This window comes from Anser cygnoides, chromosome 17 (assembly GCF_040182565.1).
Source record: "Anser cygnoides isolate HZ-2024a breed goose chromosome 17, Taihu_goose_T2T_genome, whole genome shotgun sequence".
In the NCBI taxonomy this organism is placed as follows: Eukaryota; Metazoa; Chordata; class Aves; order Anseriformes; family Anatidae; genus Anser; species Anser cygnoides.
Window position 1 is genome coordinate 10,238,243 of NC_089889.1, and position 19,874 is coordinate 10,258,116.

The window sequence follows — 19,874 nt, forward strand, 5'->3', positions numbered from 1 at the left end:
CCCAGAAAGGGTTGTCATTAATAGTTCTCAGTAGTTCAGTGAAAATTACTCCTGTTAAGTACAATATGCAGTCCAGTGTGCAAGAAAACTGGTTTAACACTGCATTAATTTAAAATCAGATACTGCTGATTTGTAATTAAGAGATTGTGCTCACACACGATAGGATTCTGAGTTTCAAACATTCCAAATTCTGGAATAGCAGGAGTTGGGGATACTAGACTGATGCATTTATAAAGGTTCAGTAGGCATATCACTGAAAACTGGGCATTTAGCATAGCTTCATATTGATTACATTTAAAAAAAAAAATTCCTTGTTGCTGGATGTTCATAGTAATTAATCTTACCAGTAAGTTGCAGTTCAATGTAGCTTGTACCTGTGGTTGCAGATCAGAGAGGGACTCATCACAGCTGGCTCATCATTAAGGGTGATGGATTTTGCTTTGCATATATGACAGGTGATTCACCCCTCACATCTCCAAAGGGTAATGGTCAATTGCATGTATTTGTTTCTTGTAGATATGCGGAGATGACAAAATGCCACACACCAGATATTTTTCTTCACTTTTTTTAAAGAGCAATTTTTTTACGAGTTTGAATTGATGGCACCAAGTATGAAAAAGTTGTGGTTGCCATCTTAGCTTGCCAGTGTTTCATTTTACACAGTCATGTTATGATTTAGAAATAGAAATATTAAAATATTTTTTTTAAAAAAGCTTCTACCAGTTGAGTAGACAGCAGAAGAACTGAGGCTTAGGAAAGAGAGCAGGATGTCTGTTAATCTGTGAATTATGTTTCATTAATAAAGAGGAAGAAGAGCTTGAAGTGCCTTTGGAGGGGCTTGGATTTCAGCAACAGGAGTCACGGCTTTGTCAGCAGATGAAAATGGCTACTGTTGCACCATCACCAGAGCCTGTTTGCTGGCAAGTGGAATCAGTGACAAGCACAAATTCGGGACATGTTTGTACCCAAGGTAGGAGCTTTTTGTGCTTCAGTGGAAGTAAGTGGTTATCTGAGTATCAATCTGTAGAGATTGATTTACTGGATAGTTGCAATACGTATTCCCTGGCTTCTCTGCTGCTTGCCTTCCAGTAGAGTATTCCAGAGTTAGAGGCATTCTTGGCAATGTCACAGCTTCCTGGAGAAGTGCCTTGTAGTCCCTTAATGGTTATTCTTTTTGGTGCATGACTCACATACAAAATACTATGGCAGCAAAGCCAAATAAAAAAACATTCTAGTACTAGGCTATCATGCTATATAGTCTGTGTTTCTTTGGAAGTAGAATTTTTCTTTTAATTGTAATCTTACACAGGGCAATATGACTACACTTTGGATTACACTACTGGAATATTTAGCAGAAGGAAACGATTTTTTACAATATCCAGACTGAGTGAAGTTAACATAAAACCCAGCATTACAACAGTTAATGCTGTCTATCCCTCCTCTGCCCTCTTCCCAGGAGAAGGTGTTTTAACTGGAAAAATGTAAAACTTGTTTTTTCAGGCAGGCATAATGTAGATATTCATGTTGAAGGTATCTTTTTTTCCCTTATTTATGAGTCACATTATCCCATGTCTGATTACTGCAACATTTCTGTTACTCAACTCTGAACTGATTGCGTGCAAACCGAGATGGGTCACTGACCATGATGGAAAGCTTCATCTGTTGTGGCAGTTCTTACATTCTTGTATACTGCTGAGAACATACAATTCAATTTTACATCCCTTAGTAGTCAGTCTGCTGTTGTTTGTTTTTCAGGATAGCATCAGGGAGCTGGCATTTTGTTTTGCTGTGTTAAAGTAGCCCTGTCGGTTCCAGAAACCTGCAAGAGATGGATTTGACTAAGACTAAATATGAACAAAAGCGTATATAAAGACATCTGTCATTATTATGCATCTGAGACACTCTGGTGTTTTTGCTTGTGTAACTTTTTTTTTTTAAATTTGATTCCACGTGAAGCATCATTATTAGTAAGGTATCAAGAAATCTGTTCTCAGTTTTGAATGTGAAAGCATTGTCTTCTACTGACTGTTGTTGCATATATATTGTTTTGTATTGATAGAGCGTAAGGAAGGGCCAGATCCCTCTTTACTTCACGAGATGAGCCATGTATGAGCAAGTTTGCATTGTACAGGCTAAAAGTATACTTGGGGGGTATGTGGAAATGATGTGATGGTGCTAGCCCGTGTGGCAGACAATAGCATGAGCATACCAAGGATCTTGTTGCTTTTTTGGACATTACATCGAAAGAATTTTTTTTTTATTGGAAGGATTTGAAGGGAGTAACGAGGAAGTGATGACAGGTATTACTATGTATTTTTCTTAACTTGTGAGGACAATTTAGTGGAAATTACAAAATTCCTGTTTGAAAATGCAGCAAGTGGATGGTAGATCTCGACAGTATGAATTGACAGGAAGTAGGAGCTGATGCTTCAGTTACTAAAGGGACAACACTATAGTGGAGGAAGTTTAAAAAAGACTCATAAGTAAGATTAAGTATCTTTTTGCTGCATTGTGGAAGGGAGGTGCAGTTAGAGAATGCAAACATTAGGTGACTTTTTCTGAAACAAGTAGGAAGATGTTTGTGGTAGCCTTCTAACTAGATGTCAGTGGGCCAGTGCAATGCTGCCACTGTCATGATTGGTGCAGACAGGCTGAGTTTCTACTGTCTAGAAATATTTTTTTAATTATTCCTAGTTGCCATTTTAGAATCTTGAGGCACTTTCTTCTTCTGTTTCTGAACCCTAATTAAAGCTTGAAGAAAGGCCTTTTGAGCCAGCCATATGTCTAACAATTATCTGTTCCCTCTTCTTTGACATGTGAAAACCTTGATAACTTCCTAACATGTTTTTTCTTATTATTTTCTGTTTAGCCTCCAGTTCCAAGCCTGAACTCAGCTCCAGTTCACAGACTTTGGGAAGTCAGCAGAACAAGACAGATGGCACCCGAGTAAAAACTCGTGTTCTGCCCAACATGCCAAAGCTTTTCATACCTTCATCTGTCACCAAATTTCCACCTGAGATCACTGTCACTCCACCCACTCCCACCCTCCTTTCTCCAAAGGGCAGCATTTCAGAAGAGACCAAGCAAAAATTAAAGGTAATAAAAGGGAAAAAGTAATTATTTAGATTGTTTTCATCTTAATTGTCCCCTCAATCAAATACTTATGCATAAGGAACAACAGTTCCTGTCTCCAGTTCATAACCAGAGGTAGCATAAATAGTGGAAGACACATGCCTGTCAGTGTTCAAGAGGCATTTGAATAATGCCCTTAATATGCGTTAAATTTTCATCGGCCCAGAAGTGGTCAGGCAGTTGGACTTGATGATCCTTGTAGGTCCCTTCCAAATGAACTATTCTATTCTGTTCTAAGATACGAGCTGCTGTCGGCAGGAGTCAGTTTTTAAGAACTGGTGAAATATTGGCCATGGGTGACATCACAGCTATTCTAGTCGTTGTCCTTTTTTTTGAGGGAATTAGAAGGAATTACAGAAATGGGTGAGAGAGTTAGTGCAGCAATTGCAATTCTTACATTAGTGGAAGCTACTAGAATATTAACTGTGGGGAAGCCTACTGGTTAATGTTATGTTGTTTCACATTAGGATGCCATATCTTTTATAAAAGTAAGAGGGCTTTTGAAGGTGAAGAAATAGCAACCAGTTGGCTTTTATCCCTGTGATCATGGGTTTATCCTGACTATTTAGCAATATATTCTCTCTCTCTCTTTTTGGGATCAGTCTGCTATTTTGTCTGCTCAGTCTGCAGCGAATGTAAAGAAGGAGAGCCTTTGTCAGCCAGCTTTGGAAATCTTAGAGACCTCAAGCCAGGAGTCCTCACTGGAAAGTGATACTGATGAAGATGATGACTACATGGACATATGAATGAATTCTGGCCATCATCAACACCAACCATATAACCATTCTTCTTGTTGCCAGCATCTCTGGCAGTCCAAACATCTTCGTTGGCATTACTCACCATTTAATCTGCATCATTGTGTTCTTCACTTTCATTACCTTTGTTATCACCACTACCACTTGTATTGCCTTCAAAATCTTTGCCATTCTCTCCATCATGGTGCTTGATGGAAAACATGATTGTTTACCAGGCAGTTAATTCATTTGGACCACGACGTCACCTTTAACTTCAGTAAACAAAAGGATGTTTTGAGCTGCAACTTGCATCTCTCTACTGTTTCTGCTTCTTCAAACCAGAGCCTTGGGATTCACGCTGATAGCTCTTTCCTATAGTGTTTTCTTCTTTTTAATTCTTTGTATTTTTGCCATTGGTTAAGTTTTTCTCCCAATAATTCAGCAACCTAATCTCTGTCTAGTCATGCCATGTTAGTCCAGCTCCTATTAAGGTGAATGGGTTAGGAAAAGTTTGCTGAGCTGGTGGAGGTTTTAATTGCATCAAGAAAGTTTACGGCTTTGTTGCGTGGTGAGAAGGGTGAGCGGAGAGTGTCAGCTACTTGGCACAGCTGCATGCTTTGTTGGAATTTGACTCAGTGACAATAGGCAAAGAAACAGCTTTTCTAGGCAGACGGAGAGGTTGGCCTCCTGTTTGTGCTCATTTCACACCAATGTATGAGGTCCAGCAAAAATTACCTACCTGAATGTTGGCTTAACGAACTGATCTTTCCAGAATTGTCTTACAGTCCTTTCTCTTCTAATGCCTTGGACAAGCATTTTGAATTGGGGGCTAGATGATATTTTTATGGTGGTATTGAAAAAAAAAACCACTTGAGATTTCAATGCCATTTCAGTAATGTCTGTTTTTTACAGAATGACACGAAAAGGTGTTTTTTATCTATATGCAGAGGGACTGCTCACAGTTATTTATATGAGAAAATAATGGTAACAAAGACCTTTTTTTTCTACTGAATGTTAACTTTGTAAAATAATGAATGCAAACCATGCAAAAAAAAGTCACACTATATATATACGCGTGCGTTCACACACATATATATGTGTATGTACATATATATGTATGTATATGAAAAAATGCATACAGCTTGCCATGTTGGATTTCTTTGTGTTTGGGGGAGGTGATTTTCTGTAAAATGCAGAGCTTTGTATAAACTTTTGTTGTTGTTTTTTTTTCTAATAAAGCTGAAATGTACCTATTGTTGCCTCTGTTCTTCTGAGAGGACAAGGTGCCATGGTCCTGGAAGAAGTAGTACTCCTCCCTTCCTTTTATTTCTTGGATAAGGAGGTAGTGAAGGAAGGGGGTGGGAGGAAGCCTCTTCTTTTTCTGAAGAATGTCAGATCTCTCAGGATGGATTTGGTCTTGCGTGACCCAGAGCGAGGTCAGTCAGCATTACCAAGATTGTACACAGTGGTTTCACTTCCCCCACTGAGATATGATCTGAGTTTTTTCACCTGAGTGTCTTTAAATACTGATGAACAACATAAAGGAGGAGACAACATGTAGTAAACATGACCACATGGAAAGAATATTTGGCTGAACAAAGTAACAGTTAATCTGCTGGTACAGTGGTCATTCATTCAGTATAAGAATAATGAATGGACCCTGAATAAAAAGAAGCAGCATCGAACTTAGTATTGCAAGTTTATTCCCATACTCTGGGTTGTTTGTTTTGAACAAAATGTAATTTGTAAGGAAGTGAGGATGTCCATCTTGGACATATTAGCAATTGTTCATGTAACTAGTTCACTTTCTACAAGTGATAGGTGAGCTGGATGCAAATGATGTGAAAAAGATCAGGGTAACTGATTAGTAAAAGTATGTGGATATGGATATTTTCAATAGTAATAATACATTTTCAGTGTTCATTTGCTCTTTAACTTGGTGTAAGTTCTTGTAAATACAATGTATAGTATACTTTCTAGTCATTGACTGGCTAAGGTAGCTTTAGAAAGCTTTGTTTTTGCAAAAAATAGCACGGTAAAAAAATATTTTTTTTTATGAGAAATGGAAGACAGCTCAGAGTAGCTAGTTCTAAATAGTGGTCTTTTCACTCAAATTGAATAGATTTCATAAGCTTTTTGGCTGATGTATGTTTTCAATGTATGGCTAACTTTATGACCACGTTTAAGTTCATAGGTTGAATGACTTCTAGCTTGAGTTTGAGGTATGATGACTGAGCATTTGATTATCTTAATTGAATTTGGCCATTGAAAATGTTTTTCTTTATTCTTCTTAAGAATTCTTTGTAATTGGGCTTTCTTTCCAACTTCCAGAGCTTGTTAAAATACCTGATCTTGAACTTTCTTTGATTTCTAGACCTTTTTTGCTGGTGAAGGAAAGTAAGAACAGTAAGCACAACTGTTTCTGTCAGCAAAGAGAGCTGAACATTGCTGATTTACACTAAGCTTGTTTTAATCTTCAAACTACAGAACTGCATAATTTTTTTTAGTCCTGTATTCAAAACTCTTATCTCTTTTTCCCTTGTTTCTTTTTTTTTTTAAATCTGTAATCTTACATCCCTGTTATGTTGTTGGGTAGCTCAAGGGCTTTTTGTCAATTTCAAGAAGTTGCTGAGATTAATGTAGGCCACCTCCTTCAAATCCTGTTCTGCTAATGGCTAAATGGTGCGCAGTTTGACTGTGGGCCATCTTCCATAACAGGCATTGCTGCTGACTTAGGCTAATGGAGCCATTCTGTACAGGTTATATAGTCCTTCAGTTCAAGGAACCATATTCTGGAGAGAAGATGCCAAGAGTATGTTTGTCTGAAGCATCCTGCCTAAAGGTATTTTGGAGCAAGAACTTCAAATCCTGTACAAACAGAAGCATTCACTTAATACGGCATCTTCCGAAGCCTAACAGTGTAGTTTTGTGGGATTTTTCAAGGAGAAAAAAATAAGCCTTATGGTAAAACTGCACTTAGCGATGAGTTTACTTTGAATAATTTCTTTGATTTCAGTCTAATTCCAGTTGTACTAGCTTGACATCCAAGTATAGGCAAGGTCAAACTTACCAACTCCCTCCTTTCAGAGTTGCATATCAAATGTAAACACGGCATCTGTCTTCAGGATATACTGGATAACCATTGGTTTTGCAATCTCTGTTCCCAGATACCTCTGTAATGTTGTGCCAGTAGAATAAATGGCTGCTGCTGAAGTATAATGCTCCTGTATATACGTTGTTGTTGTTGTTTTTCCCTGTGAGGCTATAGGGATAGGAATGTCTGGTACCTAAAGTAAACTTAAAGGTAAGGTCTGTGTTTAGTCAGCTTGTGGATTAAGAAGCTATCTTTATCATGTGCAGACAAAAATGTATTGAAAGACGGTATTTTGTACCATCCTTACTGCTCTAACATAGGAAGAGCTTTAAAAATAGAAAACAATTTGCCAACTGAAGTACATTGTCCAACTCAAATGTCATTTTTATCCAGAATACTTAGAGCTAGAAAACTGGATTTTATTAAAAATCAAATATTTTTGGCTACTGAAAACCCCAACAATTGAGACATCCAGGCAAATGGAAAAAGAAATTACTTTGACTCAGATGTTGGGAATAACGTGTATAGATCTTATTGGGTATTGGTTTTACACATTGTAAGGTATCTTTCACTGATCACCATCATTCAGGTACGTAGTACTGGATTTGTCTGTGTTTAATGAATTTTCATTGTCTGGCATAAAGATTGTATAATCCATAGGATTGACACTATCGAGAATTCCTGTGTCTGAGTTAGGGGCTAGTGTGTTGTGAAGAGTTAATTTTATTGTAACAACAGCTGTTGTTAGTGACTTCTCCCCACTGCCTCAGAAATACTGTTCTTCAAAAGCTAATATTTTGGTTATGGAATGAAACATTACCAATTCAAGGAAGACAACAAGTATCTTCCTTAATTTTATCAAATACTAGGGTTCAGTACTTGTTCTTTCTCTCTTCTCTCTCTCCCTTCTTGTTCTCTTCTCACTCTCTCCCCTCACTCTCTATCAGAATGAGACTTCCTCATAAATAATGAAATTAATGTCTTTTGCAGCCCAAATAAACACCATATGGTCAGGGAGAAAGGGACCAGGAAAAGATGAGGAAGGAATGGCAGCTGAAGCTGATTAGGAGACAAAATGGACTGACTGGCAGCAGAGGGGCCAGGTGAGAATAGACTAAGTCTTATCATCCAGGGTAGGATCACACTGTTAAATTCACTGTTCTAGTTTGGGTAGTGGCGATAACGTTCCTGGGGAAGGTGGAAAAAACTGTGGTGTATGTAGCTTGCATGCAGTTGTACACACAGCACATAGCTCGTTCAGGTACATGTCGTATACTTTAAGGAAAAAGGTGGCAGAGTAAAAAAGTTTGAGTTCTCAGAAGAAAAAGCAACAGGCATAATTACTATGATTTCTTAGTTATATAAAGCTGGAATGAAGGAGCTTTGCTTTTGCCTCTGAAGATGATGGTAAGAATGTTAGTGTAGATGTTGAGTGCTAATTTACACCTTTCCCTCCTTTCCCTCTCTTCTAGCTGATGACTAGGAAGCCACTAATGCTAAGCTTCAAAGTCTGTCTAAAAATCATAGAATCATTTAGGTTGTGAAAGACCCTTAAGATCATCAAGTCCAACCATCGGTCTGTTAGTATTTTGGGAGTAACCTTGGGGTAATGTACCACAAGCTGTACAAGCCCAAGTTTGTGAGATCTGCCCTAGATCTGCCCTGTGTGACTCTCAGCTGCTGTTGCAGGGTGCAGTACAACAAGTAACACTGAGAAGGGTAACAGGCCAGCACCTGGGGTTTGCTGGCTTCTGGTGGATGACTGTTCATCTTCATTTGAATGGCTCTTTAATGTTAATACTTAGAGACTCCAGGCAAATCTCACCAGAGATTTAAAGACACATCTCTCCTTGGATAGACATTTTTGTACCTGCTGCTGATTATTTAATGCATGTATGGGGTCACCTTATCAGCAAATGTTTGTTAGCCAGTTCCAGAACCCCTGTTCCAGTCTTAGAGCAGCATGTTGTCACCAACATCTGTGCAGCTTTGTTACTGCAATGTGGGAATCTTGCTGCTCTGGATTACATTTGGCCACAGCTGACCCATAAAAAGAGTCAGTCTTAGAGAATGTATACGTGTGTGTGTGTATATATATATATATGAACCTATATATATATATGGAACACTGTTGCCTGCTTGATTTTTCTTCTGTACTGCCCACAAGCCTTTTGTATGTCAAGCACTTGAGCTGTTTGCCATGTCTTAAAGGAGTTCAGTGCCTGCAGAGGTTCAGATGCAGCCTCAGCACAGTAAGCAGGAGCTCCTCAAGGAGCTTTGCTGTATGTTAGCTCCAAAATGTTTTCTATCCTATGGATGGATTTATCCATAATAAAATGTTATGTAGAACTAGGAACAAGGCAAATGGCAGGCCTGGCTGGAGGGCTGTCTCAAGGTTGTGAGAGTACCTCTATATAGCAATGCCCAGAGTTCATTCGTCCCATGCTGTTTGGAAGTTACACTAGCTGCTGTATTAGCGCTAGAGGGTGCCCTAGGACAGGAAAAAAAAATAAATAAAATGGATGACCAGGCTCTATCTTTAAATTTCTGAAAGACTGAACTACACTGCTGCTTTTAATCTCACTTCTAAGGGGCTTCTGCAGTCTTACTGTACCGTATGTCCTTTTCATACTTCTATAGTCATTTATAGTCTGAATCAAAGCAAAGGGAATGAGGAGAGAATTCTCATAGTCAGTTTACTAACTCCCACATAGCAAAACAAACAACCCACAAAACAATAACACAGCAGCAACAAACACACAAAGATATGCGCTTACTCCGTTATTAATCTGACAGCTCTAGCATGAAACCAGACATACTCTATGCTTCCTTTTCTTACAGCTATTTTTTTCCTTCCCCCTCCCCCCTGTAAAAAGCCTACTGGGTGTTTTTCATTATCTTGATATGCAGCATATTATAATGGGGGAGGGAAATAATATCTTTTGTCAGTCTTGTGTCAAAGGGCTCAAATAGTGTTTTCAGCTTCATCAGTGTAAATCCTGATTAATTCCAGCTGGTTCATTGCAGTGGCGTGGGGTTTGTGTCAGTGTAACCTGAGTCCGGGGTAAGTGATAAATGTGTAACTCATGGGTCTGTAAACTGTTTTGAGTTAGTTTCATTAAGACAAATTTTAATTAGGGATGAAAAGTGTGTGTGAGAATGAAGAAAGAAATATGTAGCTTTCAAGCCTGAAAAAAAATCCGGTATAATCTGTTATCTAAAGTAGCCAGGAACTAAGATCAAGTACTGTAGTTATCTTGCAGAAATGCACATGAAATGGGGTAGTGAGATGTAACTGAGGCTGTGAACTGATTGCAAAATAAGAAAACCAAAGTCTCTTCTACCAAGGGAAAAAGTAAAATCGCACTTCTGCCTGCATTTAGGATTTATCTATGCAATTAAATGATTGTGTATATAGCTTAGTACAAAAGCATTCAATTATATAATCCCAGTGGGAGGAACACTTCACAATGTCTAAGTACGTTGTCATATTAAAGGAAACTGCCTGTCTAAACTAAGTCAACATATGTGTTAAAAAGTAGTTTTTGCTATGAGATCAGACAGTGATATATCCCCCTTTCAGTTTTTCTCAGTCTATTATTTCTCTCCTTTCCTTTTCAAAGACCTCTCAAGCAACAGTGAATTCCAGTATAAGTAGAATATAAACAAAGTTCATATATGGTAAAAACATACGAGAATCAGATTGGGATTAATTTTATTTTAGTTAATGATATTATCCTGGCTACAGTTGAAAGGCCAAGTATCAGTGTTTTAGACATAGTGCTTCATGTGTGAATGCTTAATTATTCTTCTAATGTATAGCTCCAGTTAGCTTAGGAACCTGTCTATGCATTCACCTTTTTTTCTTTTTACTTCTTAAAGGTGTTTGCCACATATGGAGGGCTGTTCACAAGAAACAATTGGCAAATTAATTTTATTTGCAAATAGATATTGCATGGAGCATTATCTAATACAGCACTGAACACATACTGTTCAAGTAATAATTAGAAAGGGTGATACACGAGCAGAAAAGCTTCATACTTTGCCAGAGAATCAAAGAGCACTTCTAATGTAAGTCACACTGGAGATATAATTTCCTTAAGTTGCACACCCAAATGTATGAACAGTCATATTTTCTATTTTAAATGTGTGCATATATATCAAATGTAACTCCTTCAATAAGATTGCAGTGATCATTTTCTTTTTCCCTTTAGATATGGCACTAGATGAATTCTCAAAGAACAGTTAACTTGTTATTTGAACCAACATGTTCAAACTATATGAATGTCAAAAAGCAGTAGTTTAAATATGGAAATTCGTCTCTTAGGATTGTCTAGACTGTACATTAGATTTCCATTAAGTTAGAGTGAGTTAGAAAAAATATTAAGGTTTAGAAATTCACAGTGGAAGTTATTGAGCTCGCAACATCAATTTGCAATGCTATGCCCTCAAGTAGTCAACACAAGTTCAAACAAATAACAGTGCTGCTATGACTTTCCCAATAGACAGCACTGCTGGAAACACTTCCTATACTTAATAAGTAAATGGGCTTTCCTGGGACCATAACAAAGCGTCTGACACATTTGTCTCACAGCAAGTAGCTGTGCTACAAGATGATTTTTCACTTTGGCTTTTGTGAGCATAATAACAGCTCGGGAGCGCACATGTTAAATTATCACTGCAAAAATAAGTTCAAGAGTTTCTCTTTGATAATGTGGGTGCAATTGCCTTTGCTTTGCTAGCAAAAAGAAGCCATTTAATTTAAAATTTCACCAATGCAATTAGAACTAGCCATGGGCATTTAGGTAGTGCTGTTGGACTGTTCTCATTTTAACTGGGAGAAGAAACAGACTTGCTTTCTGTAGAAGCCAAATAAGCCAAGTGCCTTTACTAGTATACTCTTGGATCCACCAGGATGGTGGATTCATTGTCTCTGAAATCAATCTTATAAATAAACTGAGCAAAGATTCTCTTAAAATGTCAAGTTTTACCAGGCCTGTACGTTTCTTTGGAAATTAATATAGTGGGTTTTCTCAATGCAAGCAAAAAAAACAAGCAGCGCGGAGTTGCTTGAAAGACTACAATCTCGTAGTCGTTTTAATCCTTCGATGTCTTTCACTGCCTCCCCTATGGCTACAAATATGTCCCTTTTCAGCTGGGACAACAGGTGCTTAGCTTCGTCTGAGCACTGGAGCTCTCCCTCTGCAGGACACAGAGCGGTTCCTGAGGCTGAGCTCCATGGACATGTGTATTGGCAGCTGTTAAGAGGCAGACACAAGGTCCTTTAACAACTGCACATAATTCAGATGACTGCTCTGGAAATGTTACTGTCTAAATTAATGAGTTCACTTTCAGACAATGATAATTGAACTGAAATGGGAGAGTAAATATTATGTGCTAATATGCACTCCTATAACACCCTGCATTTACACTTGTAATAAAAAGAACCTGCAATTTCAATGGAACTCAATAATACTTACAATATTACTAAAATGCCCAGTTTGAGTGCATGCATGTTTCAGTAATAATGTGGAGACAAAGCGCAGAGAGGTAACTGTCATGTTATCTGGAACCGTGAAGACAAATAGAAAAGTAGGTGTAAAGAATAGGAAAACATGGAAGAGTTGTTTCTGAGTTCAAAGAGCCTGCTGGGGAAAAGGAAGAGAGGAGGAAGACGATATTTCTCCAACAATATGTGTCTGATTCAACAAAATACTTGAGTATATTATTACTGTTGCTTTCAATGACAATAGCATCGTCAGCTTCTATTTGGTCATAGGTTTACGTTGTAAGCTCTAAAGCTCAACAGAAGTATTTCTACAACTAAAATGTCCATTGAAAACAGATGCTTTAGAATAAATACTTAGCTTCCTTAGTATTTGCAAGCTCAAAAGTTTACAGTTAACCACTGAAAAATGCAAAAGGCCAAACAAAAATGGAAATTTATTTGCTAATAAGAAATTCAAGTATAAAATTTGTGGGCAAGTGAGTGATTACAAAGAATAGGTCTGGGTGTGGTAAGGTGTATAAATAAAAATGTTGATATAATCTGAGGTTTTGATAACAAACGGAGTGAACAGGAACAAACTATAATTTTAAAATTGTTCTGCATTAATTGCGAGAAGTATTAAGAAACTTAAAATGCCTCAATTAATTTTCCCTGAAATTTTCATGGCTATAGCTTTTGGAGATAAAGTGGCATCGTCTGCATAAGTTCCAGAAAGAGAAATCATAAAATAAAGCTCCATTTAGCAATACCTGTCTTTGTGTGATCCCTGAGGCAGTGTTTATTGGGAATATCATTTTCTTTGACAGCTGTCTCCCCCATTCTCAGGGGTTGATACTGTTCCTGCAAGGAAATCCTGGTGGCTTTCCAAGCAGCAGCCAGCAGAACTGATGATATTTACTGAATATGACAGACTAGAAGCTGGCTCATTCTTGGTGTGTTCTGTAGCTGGGCTCTGTCGATACTCACTTTCCACACCTAATTCATTAACAACACCATTGATTCATTGGCTAAATCTTGAGGGTCAAAAAAATTGAATCAGGTATCAGAGTTTTTCCAACAGCTGGCGAATTTTTCAACAAACCCTTTTATCATCCATTTTCCAATTCCATAAAATGGAAACTATTTGTCAAAACAACAGAAAAAAAAAAAAGCCACTGAATGTGAGACTAGGACATTTTTACATGTCTTAAGTAGTTTATAATTTTATTTTCTAATAAAATATAGTTAAAACTATGTGGTGGTGGTGGTGGGTTTTTTTTATTTTTATTTTGAGTGAATATAAATTTGCCTAGGAGCTGTTCCCACAGTTGACTTAAACAAAAGGAATACAAAAAACCCACCTGAGCTTTGTCATAGTAGAGAACACAGAATTCCGTGAGTAGAATTCTAGAGAAGAATAACAAGTATCCACTCCTCTAAGTAGAAAGTGCTCTTTTTTTTTTGGAGAGCCCTTAGCTCTCATTGCTGAGATTTTGGGATACTTCAGTGCAGCAATCACAAGTCTTTTTCTAAATCAGGACTTACTTGGATTTTTCTGTGTTCTCTGCTCCCCAGTTGAAATTCCTGTGTCTTCTGTAACTATTTAACTGTGTTACTAACCATCCATTATATCCTGCCTTATTCTCTTTTAGATGAAAGACATGTTAAAAAATAAAATAGAATTCTCTAGTCCCTATGACTGAATTTGAGAATCATCTCAATGGAATTAGTGCATTGCTATTGTTGAATGGCCTCCTGCGGCTGTACAGACATCAAGGTAATGCATTTCCAAATCAGAAGACATTAGTGTTGTGATCCTGTTTTGGGAATATTTCTTAACGCCTAAATGTCAACGTAGGTTTAATATCTTGTGTGGTGGAGGATGATGTTAAAAAAAAAAAAAATCTGCAAAAAGAGTTGATTTTGCTTATTTTACTTAATTTTTGCTAACTTAAGTTTATTTGCTGAAGAATTTACATTGGCTAGACATGGAATGGATTTATCTGTGAAAACACAAGTATTTTGAGGTTTATTTAAGCTGACCTCTTATTGGCAAAAATATTTAACTGACAGCTCTCTTAAGGGACTAATTCCATTTCTGAAATAGACCTGAAAAAAGCTGGAGCAGATCTGCCTTCAGGAAACCTAGGGTTCTTCAGCATGGGGAGAGTTTGCTGGAGAGTTTGCTAGAGAATAATTGCTAGTAGCTTCATCGATTAGCACAGCTTTCATCTCTGTGAACAAAAATGGATTGAGGCTTAAATACCTTTGGTATGTTGCTGGGTAAAATGTTGGCAAGATGTAAGTTTCAGTTTTAACTTTGAGGATGGCAAACAAATTGTGAGACCAAGCTAGTCAGATAAATTTTTAACTGTGATAATCCTGCTGTAGGCTCACTGTAACCATCTCACCTAATGCAAGAAAGAAATAACTAAATGTTGATGTTGCACAGAAAGTGCTTTTGTAAACAGCTCCTTACAAATAATAAAAACTTGTATTTCTGCAAGTCTATTCTCATTTGTCTTCAGGTAAGAAAAAAATTCAGTCAGAAAGTGCTAAAACCCTTTATTATGTAAGTTTTACTTCTCTGCAGTCACCTTCAATCAATGAGTCACCAGGTGTGCTGCATGTCTGCTAGTCAGAGCCCATAACCCAGGTATTGGAACATGGGAAGTCCATCTCAAATCACCCCTGTTTACCAGGCAAAGAGAAACACATCCCTTTCCAGCACTGATGTGACACAATCCCTCCCTCTGCCAGAGTACAATCAGTCCTGGAAAAAAGGACTGCAGTTGCCAAAACTGAAGCTGGCACTTCCGTGAACATGAGGACTGAAGCAGAAGACAGGGAGGTATTGTCAGTCTCAGCTGTTTGTCATAAGAACAGCCCTGGGTTGTGCTACTCAAAGGACAAGACTTTTTGGCACAGTTGATATTCTGCTTCTAGACTGCTCTTGGGTAACAAGGGATAGAAAGAAAATTGTGATGGAAGCAGGGAAGAGCTGCCCATAGCAGGAATTTGTCAAGACGTGGAAAATGACTTAATGAGTCATGAATACTGTGCATGAGTTAAATATATTAAGTGGACGTGATTTGTGTAAACTGAAAACTCTTTTCTCCCTTGAGGGCTGTTTGAAGCTCTCTAAAAGCAGAGAGGAAAGCGGCTAGTAAACTTCATGCTTTGTAATTACAGTGAAACTGCTTTCATCCATGGATCAATCTTTTGTCAGCCCTGACACAATGGCTGATGGCTTTAGTGTATCTCCACTGTCACCAAAAGGCACTTTTAGGGAATGAAACCCAGAGGCTCAATATTGTCACCTTTCCAATCACTCTAGCGTAGGTCTACAAGCTGGGAAATGGACTGCTCTACCAGGCTCAGCAACATTCAGATTGCAGTCACACCTCTCTTGGGAGAAAATGGCTGATGGTTTATGAAACGTGATGTGTGGAAATACAGGTTTTTATTTTTGTAAATTCTCAGGTAGGTACAAAAGCTGATGGCAGGACCCCTGAGCCCAGCAAGAGGATATCTCCTCGGCATCTTGCGTGGTTTTTTTTTTTTTTTTTTTTTTCAAACACAGGATCTCCTGAACAAGTGAAAAGACAGCTCTTCTGGAGAACAGGAGTTATGGAGCCCTTCTTCCCTTCCTCTCTAGGGGTCTTCAGGAGACCTGTCTGCAGATGGCTCACAGCACCAGTGCCAAAGCAGGCTCCAGCCTTGCGATAGCTGCAGCTTTGGCCAATGGCAAAGAACACTGGTGTCAATGCCAGGTAGGAGAAGGTGGTTAGTCATCTGAGTCGCCCAATACACTCATGATTTTTGTCACCTTAGATAGCAGTAATGTAGTTTTATATATACTGTGAGGCCTAAACATGTAGCAGATAAGGGAGAATTCAGCATTATTGCTATAGTTTATTTCCTGTTAATTGACACAATGTCCCTGTTGTTAAGTTTCTGAACAAAAGACAGGCCTGAGACAAAGACAGCCCATTTGAGGGTTGTTGTTGAGGTTCAAACTTGAGTGTGGAAGATCCCTGCTTTTTGCATTTCACTGAGTTTGCACTGATTCCCTTCTGGATGATGAATGTTTCATCTCACAGGCCCTCTTAAATAACTTGGGCAGATTTGAAATATATCAATGTACAGTGTGAACAAATGTCAAAGGAGAGGCAGAGCTGTGGTCCCAAGATGAAGATGAAGGGAGTAGGTGAAGAGGAAGGCTTTGTGTGTTGTGTCAGCTGTCTGGCATGTTCTGTTGGCAGCTGCACTTCTTTTGCTTCTACTAGAGCACTAGGTAATCTAGTGTCAACCCTTCAGTGACAGCACTCAGTTCTGCTCTCTCCCTCCATACAGACATCATTTCCCTCCTGGCAGCTGCTAGCTTCAGGCCTGGACCCTTATTGGGTCTCCTTGATGCCGATGAATGTTGTACCACAGAGCTATCAGTCAATGAAGCTGTGCTTAATGGTTCAAAGCTTCCGCCACGTTCAGTCCATCCATTCTCCCTCCAGTTCAGCTGTAGCTTTGATAGTGAGGCGATAAGAATCAAATGGGGTTTTACCAATGTACTTTACAGCAGACTATCAGAAAGAAGCCCTGCCACTTCCCTGCTCAGCTCTATGCTCTTTTCACACACGTGGTTATGCATCCAACAAGGAAACAAAAGCATTGCATTTACTGCAGAAAACTATATAAATTATCTCTATATGGTAGCCTCCTTAATATTAACAAGTTTTTATAGGTAGAGGTGGCTGAACACCATGGTGTTCAAAAGAAAAGTTTAAGTGATATTAAACAACTCTTAGGGGAAAGTCAGGAGAGAGAGAGAAATTCAAGTCAGCAATTCCTCCCTTGAACAACTCCTTGACAACACGATTTGAAGGGAGGAGAAGGTGTATTTCCATCCTGGAGAAGATATACAAGGCAAAGAGGTCAGAAAGCCACAGTGGAAGTAAGATGTGACCATAGATGGGTTTTGATATCAAATTTTTGCCTCCAGGTTTCTAAACCAGTCCTTCCAAGCTGCTAACCATAACCCTCTACCCTGTCCCTTAGAGCACAACTGCTCTATAAATTTTGTAGGCTCCCTCTGGCCCATGAGCTGTTATTTAAAAATGAAGTAGGATACTAGCAGCTTCTACAAAACCCCAGTGGACTGCAGGAATGCAAGCAGGTTTGATGACATTGTCCATTATCCTGATTGCTTATGTTGTCTTTGGCTTCGGATAATTTTGCATTTGGTACAGAAATATCAGCTCAGGTTCATGTGGTGCTGGCCAGCATGCATGCCTGCACCCTACTCTGAAGTGCAATAACTGCCTTTGTATTCCCTGAAATGATCTCTGTGGCCATGACAGCCGAGCACAGTTCCAAGGTGACTGTTTTCATCTCCTTTTCAATCCATCTGTCTTTAACATTGCATGAGACAAAGGAACATCTCTCAATGCAGAGCGTGTGTATGTAGGAGGAGAGAGGTGGACAGAAGTTTGGACTCCGAGTTTGCTTTTGTTCATTAATAAAATTGATAATTTTTCCCATTTCAGATATAATAATTAAATAAAAAAACTAAAATCCTACAGTGGAATTTTGCCATGGCTTTGCCCAGTGGAAGCCTTTGAAACCTCAGAACTCAGTAGCTGGCTTTAACAGCAATGGCTGCAAGGGGAGAAGCACCAGAGCATCCAGTCTGGCCTTCTGCTTATCACACACCACTAAATTGCCTTCCAGGGAGCCCAGTAGCTTGAGTTAGAATAATGTGTTGAAATCATCAGGGGATTAAAACTCTGCATTTCTGACAAAGCTCAGGAGAATATGAGGTGCTGTTAATGTGTACCTCCTTTCACAGTGGTATAGACTGGAATTAGGTGAGGTAGGTAAAGAATAGGGCAGGCAGAATCCCATCCAATTATCACCAGGCTTGGCAGTAATTTTTATCCTCGCTCTCTGCACAGCATATAGGAACCAGACGTTGTGTCACCCCACAGTATCTGCTGGCATACTGATGAAATAGTGCTGGGAAAATTGTATAACACATGGTGACTTTACAGCTGTTTCTAGCATGTGCTGTCATCCATCCCTTTTTATGAAATGTGGAGATTCCTTCTGAAAGTAAGACTAAAATAAATGCTGCATGCTGTAATTACGTCTCTTAAAAGATGCTCTGTTTTATTCCATGGTAAAGCACAGTTACAAAAATAAGAAAGCCAGTAAGGTTCGTAAGGGTAAATATAATTTTTTATTATCTCATAAGCCGGTGCATTTGTTTAAAATGATGGATTTGGTAAAGAGGTTACCTTATCTACCAGTGTTTGGGCAGTAATGTTCCTTGATTTCAGCAGTTGATCTCTTTACGTTATCAACAGCAGTTTCTATGCGCTGCTTAATACCATGCATTTCTGAAAGATCAGAGAACATTAGCATGATTAAATATGGTCCTTTCCCTTATGCTCTCTCTTCCCCTATATTGTTTCTTTTATTTACATTTTTCACCTTTCCTTTTCATCATTTATTTCTCTGACTCTACAGATCTAACCGTTTTTTCTTTCTTTTTGTCCTCGTGTTTTTTTATTTTTGCTGTCACAGGTTACCCAAATGAAGATCAACAACAATGCAGATGTAAAAAGGCTTCCAGGAAAACAGATGCAGCTGCAAGAAGGTATCAGTAAGTAGTTTTTTAACTACAAGTTCCAGTTATATCAAACATCTGGGCTCCTTCTGCTTCTCACTTCACTGGAAACCACCCACCATTTTACTTTCCCAGCAACAGTTCCATCAGTGGCGGTAGGAGCACTGTTAGGGATGGGAGACAGAGGCAGTCGAGAGTGTTTTAAGACCATAGTCAGCAAGTAATCTGGAGGGCAGATTTGAGTTACAGCATGATAAGAATGACGGTTCCTTTTTTGTGTTTGGATTCCTTTTATTGCTAAAACTGCCTAATTAGTAAACCAATGAAATACCGGTAGGTCACCAGGAGTGGTGAGACAACAGGATATTCCCCAGAAGTGCAGGAGTATTCTCAACACTTTCTTCTGAGATTTCTTAGGATTAGCTTTTCACCGCCCAGAATTCATGTGATGGGAGCATCATGGAATGGCAGAAAAATTAGATACTGAATAGTCCTGTCTTAATTAGCCTTTAACAGGTATATGTGAAACATATCTGAGGAGTTGTATATAAATGAGTCAGGCCTAATTTTATTAGGCAGGCTTGTTGGAACTGCCATTCAAACTGCTGAAGACTGAGGTTAGAACCATCTTTATGAATATATCAATTATTCATCGTAGCTAGGCAGAACAGTGTGGACTTAATCTCATAAAATAGTGACCAGATTAATCTTTTGAAGAGTATTTCTCTGCCCCCTCAATGGTCTGACTTCCTGAAGAAGTTAGACTTGTGTGGTCTTACTGCCTTTTTTCCCCCATAA

At 38.6% G+C, this 19,874-nt stretch overlaps 2 protein-coding genes across 9 annotated transcripts in view; both read left to right on the forward strand.

Moving 5' to 3' along the window:
• CABIN1 (calcineurin binding protein 1) overlaps positions 1-5,120 on the forward strand; it is a 110,206-nt gene extending 105,086 nt beyond the window's left edge. For 6 of the 7 annotated variants that reach the window (XM_048064124.2, XM_048064126.2, XM_048064127.2 and 3 more), the window contains 3 exons: positions 806-970; positions 2,870-3,096; positions 3,735-5,120. In XM_048064124.2, the coding sequence (XP_047920081.2) occupies positions 806-970; positions 2,870-3,096; positions 3,735-3,878 (536 nt within the window). In that variant the 3' untranslated portion in view covers positions 3,879-5,120. The remainder of the gene's footprint in view (positions 1-805; positions 971-2,869; positions 3,097-3,734) is intronic. The other variant, XM_048064129.2, reaches the window with a different exon arrangement.
• A 2,951-nt stretch (positions 5,121-8,071) lies between these two features.
• LOC106031301 (T-box-containing protein TBX6L) overlaps positions 8,072-19,874 on the forward strand; it is a 41,885-nt gene continuing 30,082 nt past the window's right edge. For both annotated transcript variants that reach the window (XM_066978666.1, XM_066978665.1), the window contains exons 1-5: positions 8,072-11,031; positions 14,101-14,225; positions 15,786-15,931; positions 16,032-16,221; positions 19,034-19,112. The gene's annotated coding sequence lies outside the window, so the exon portion shown is untranslated. The remainder of the gene's footprint in view (positions 11,032-14,100; positions 14,226-15,785; positions 15,932-16,031; positions 16,222-19,033; positions 19,113-19,874) is intronic.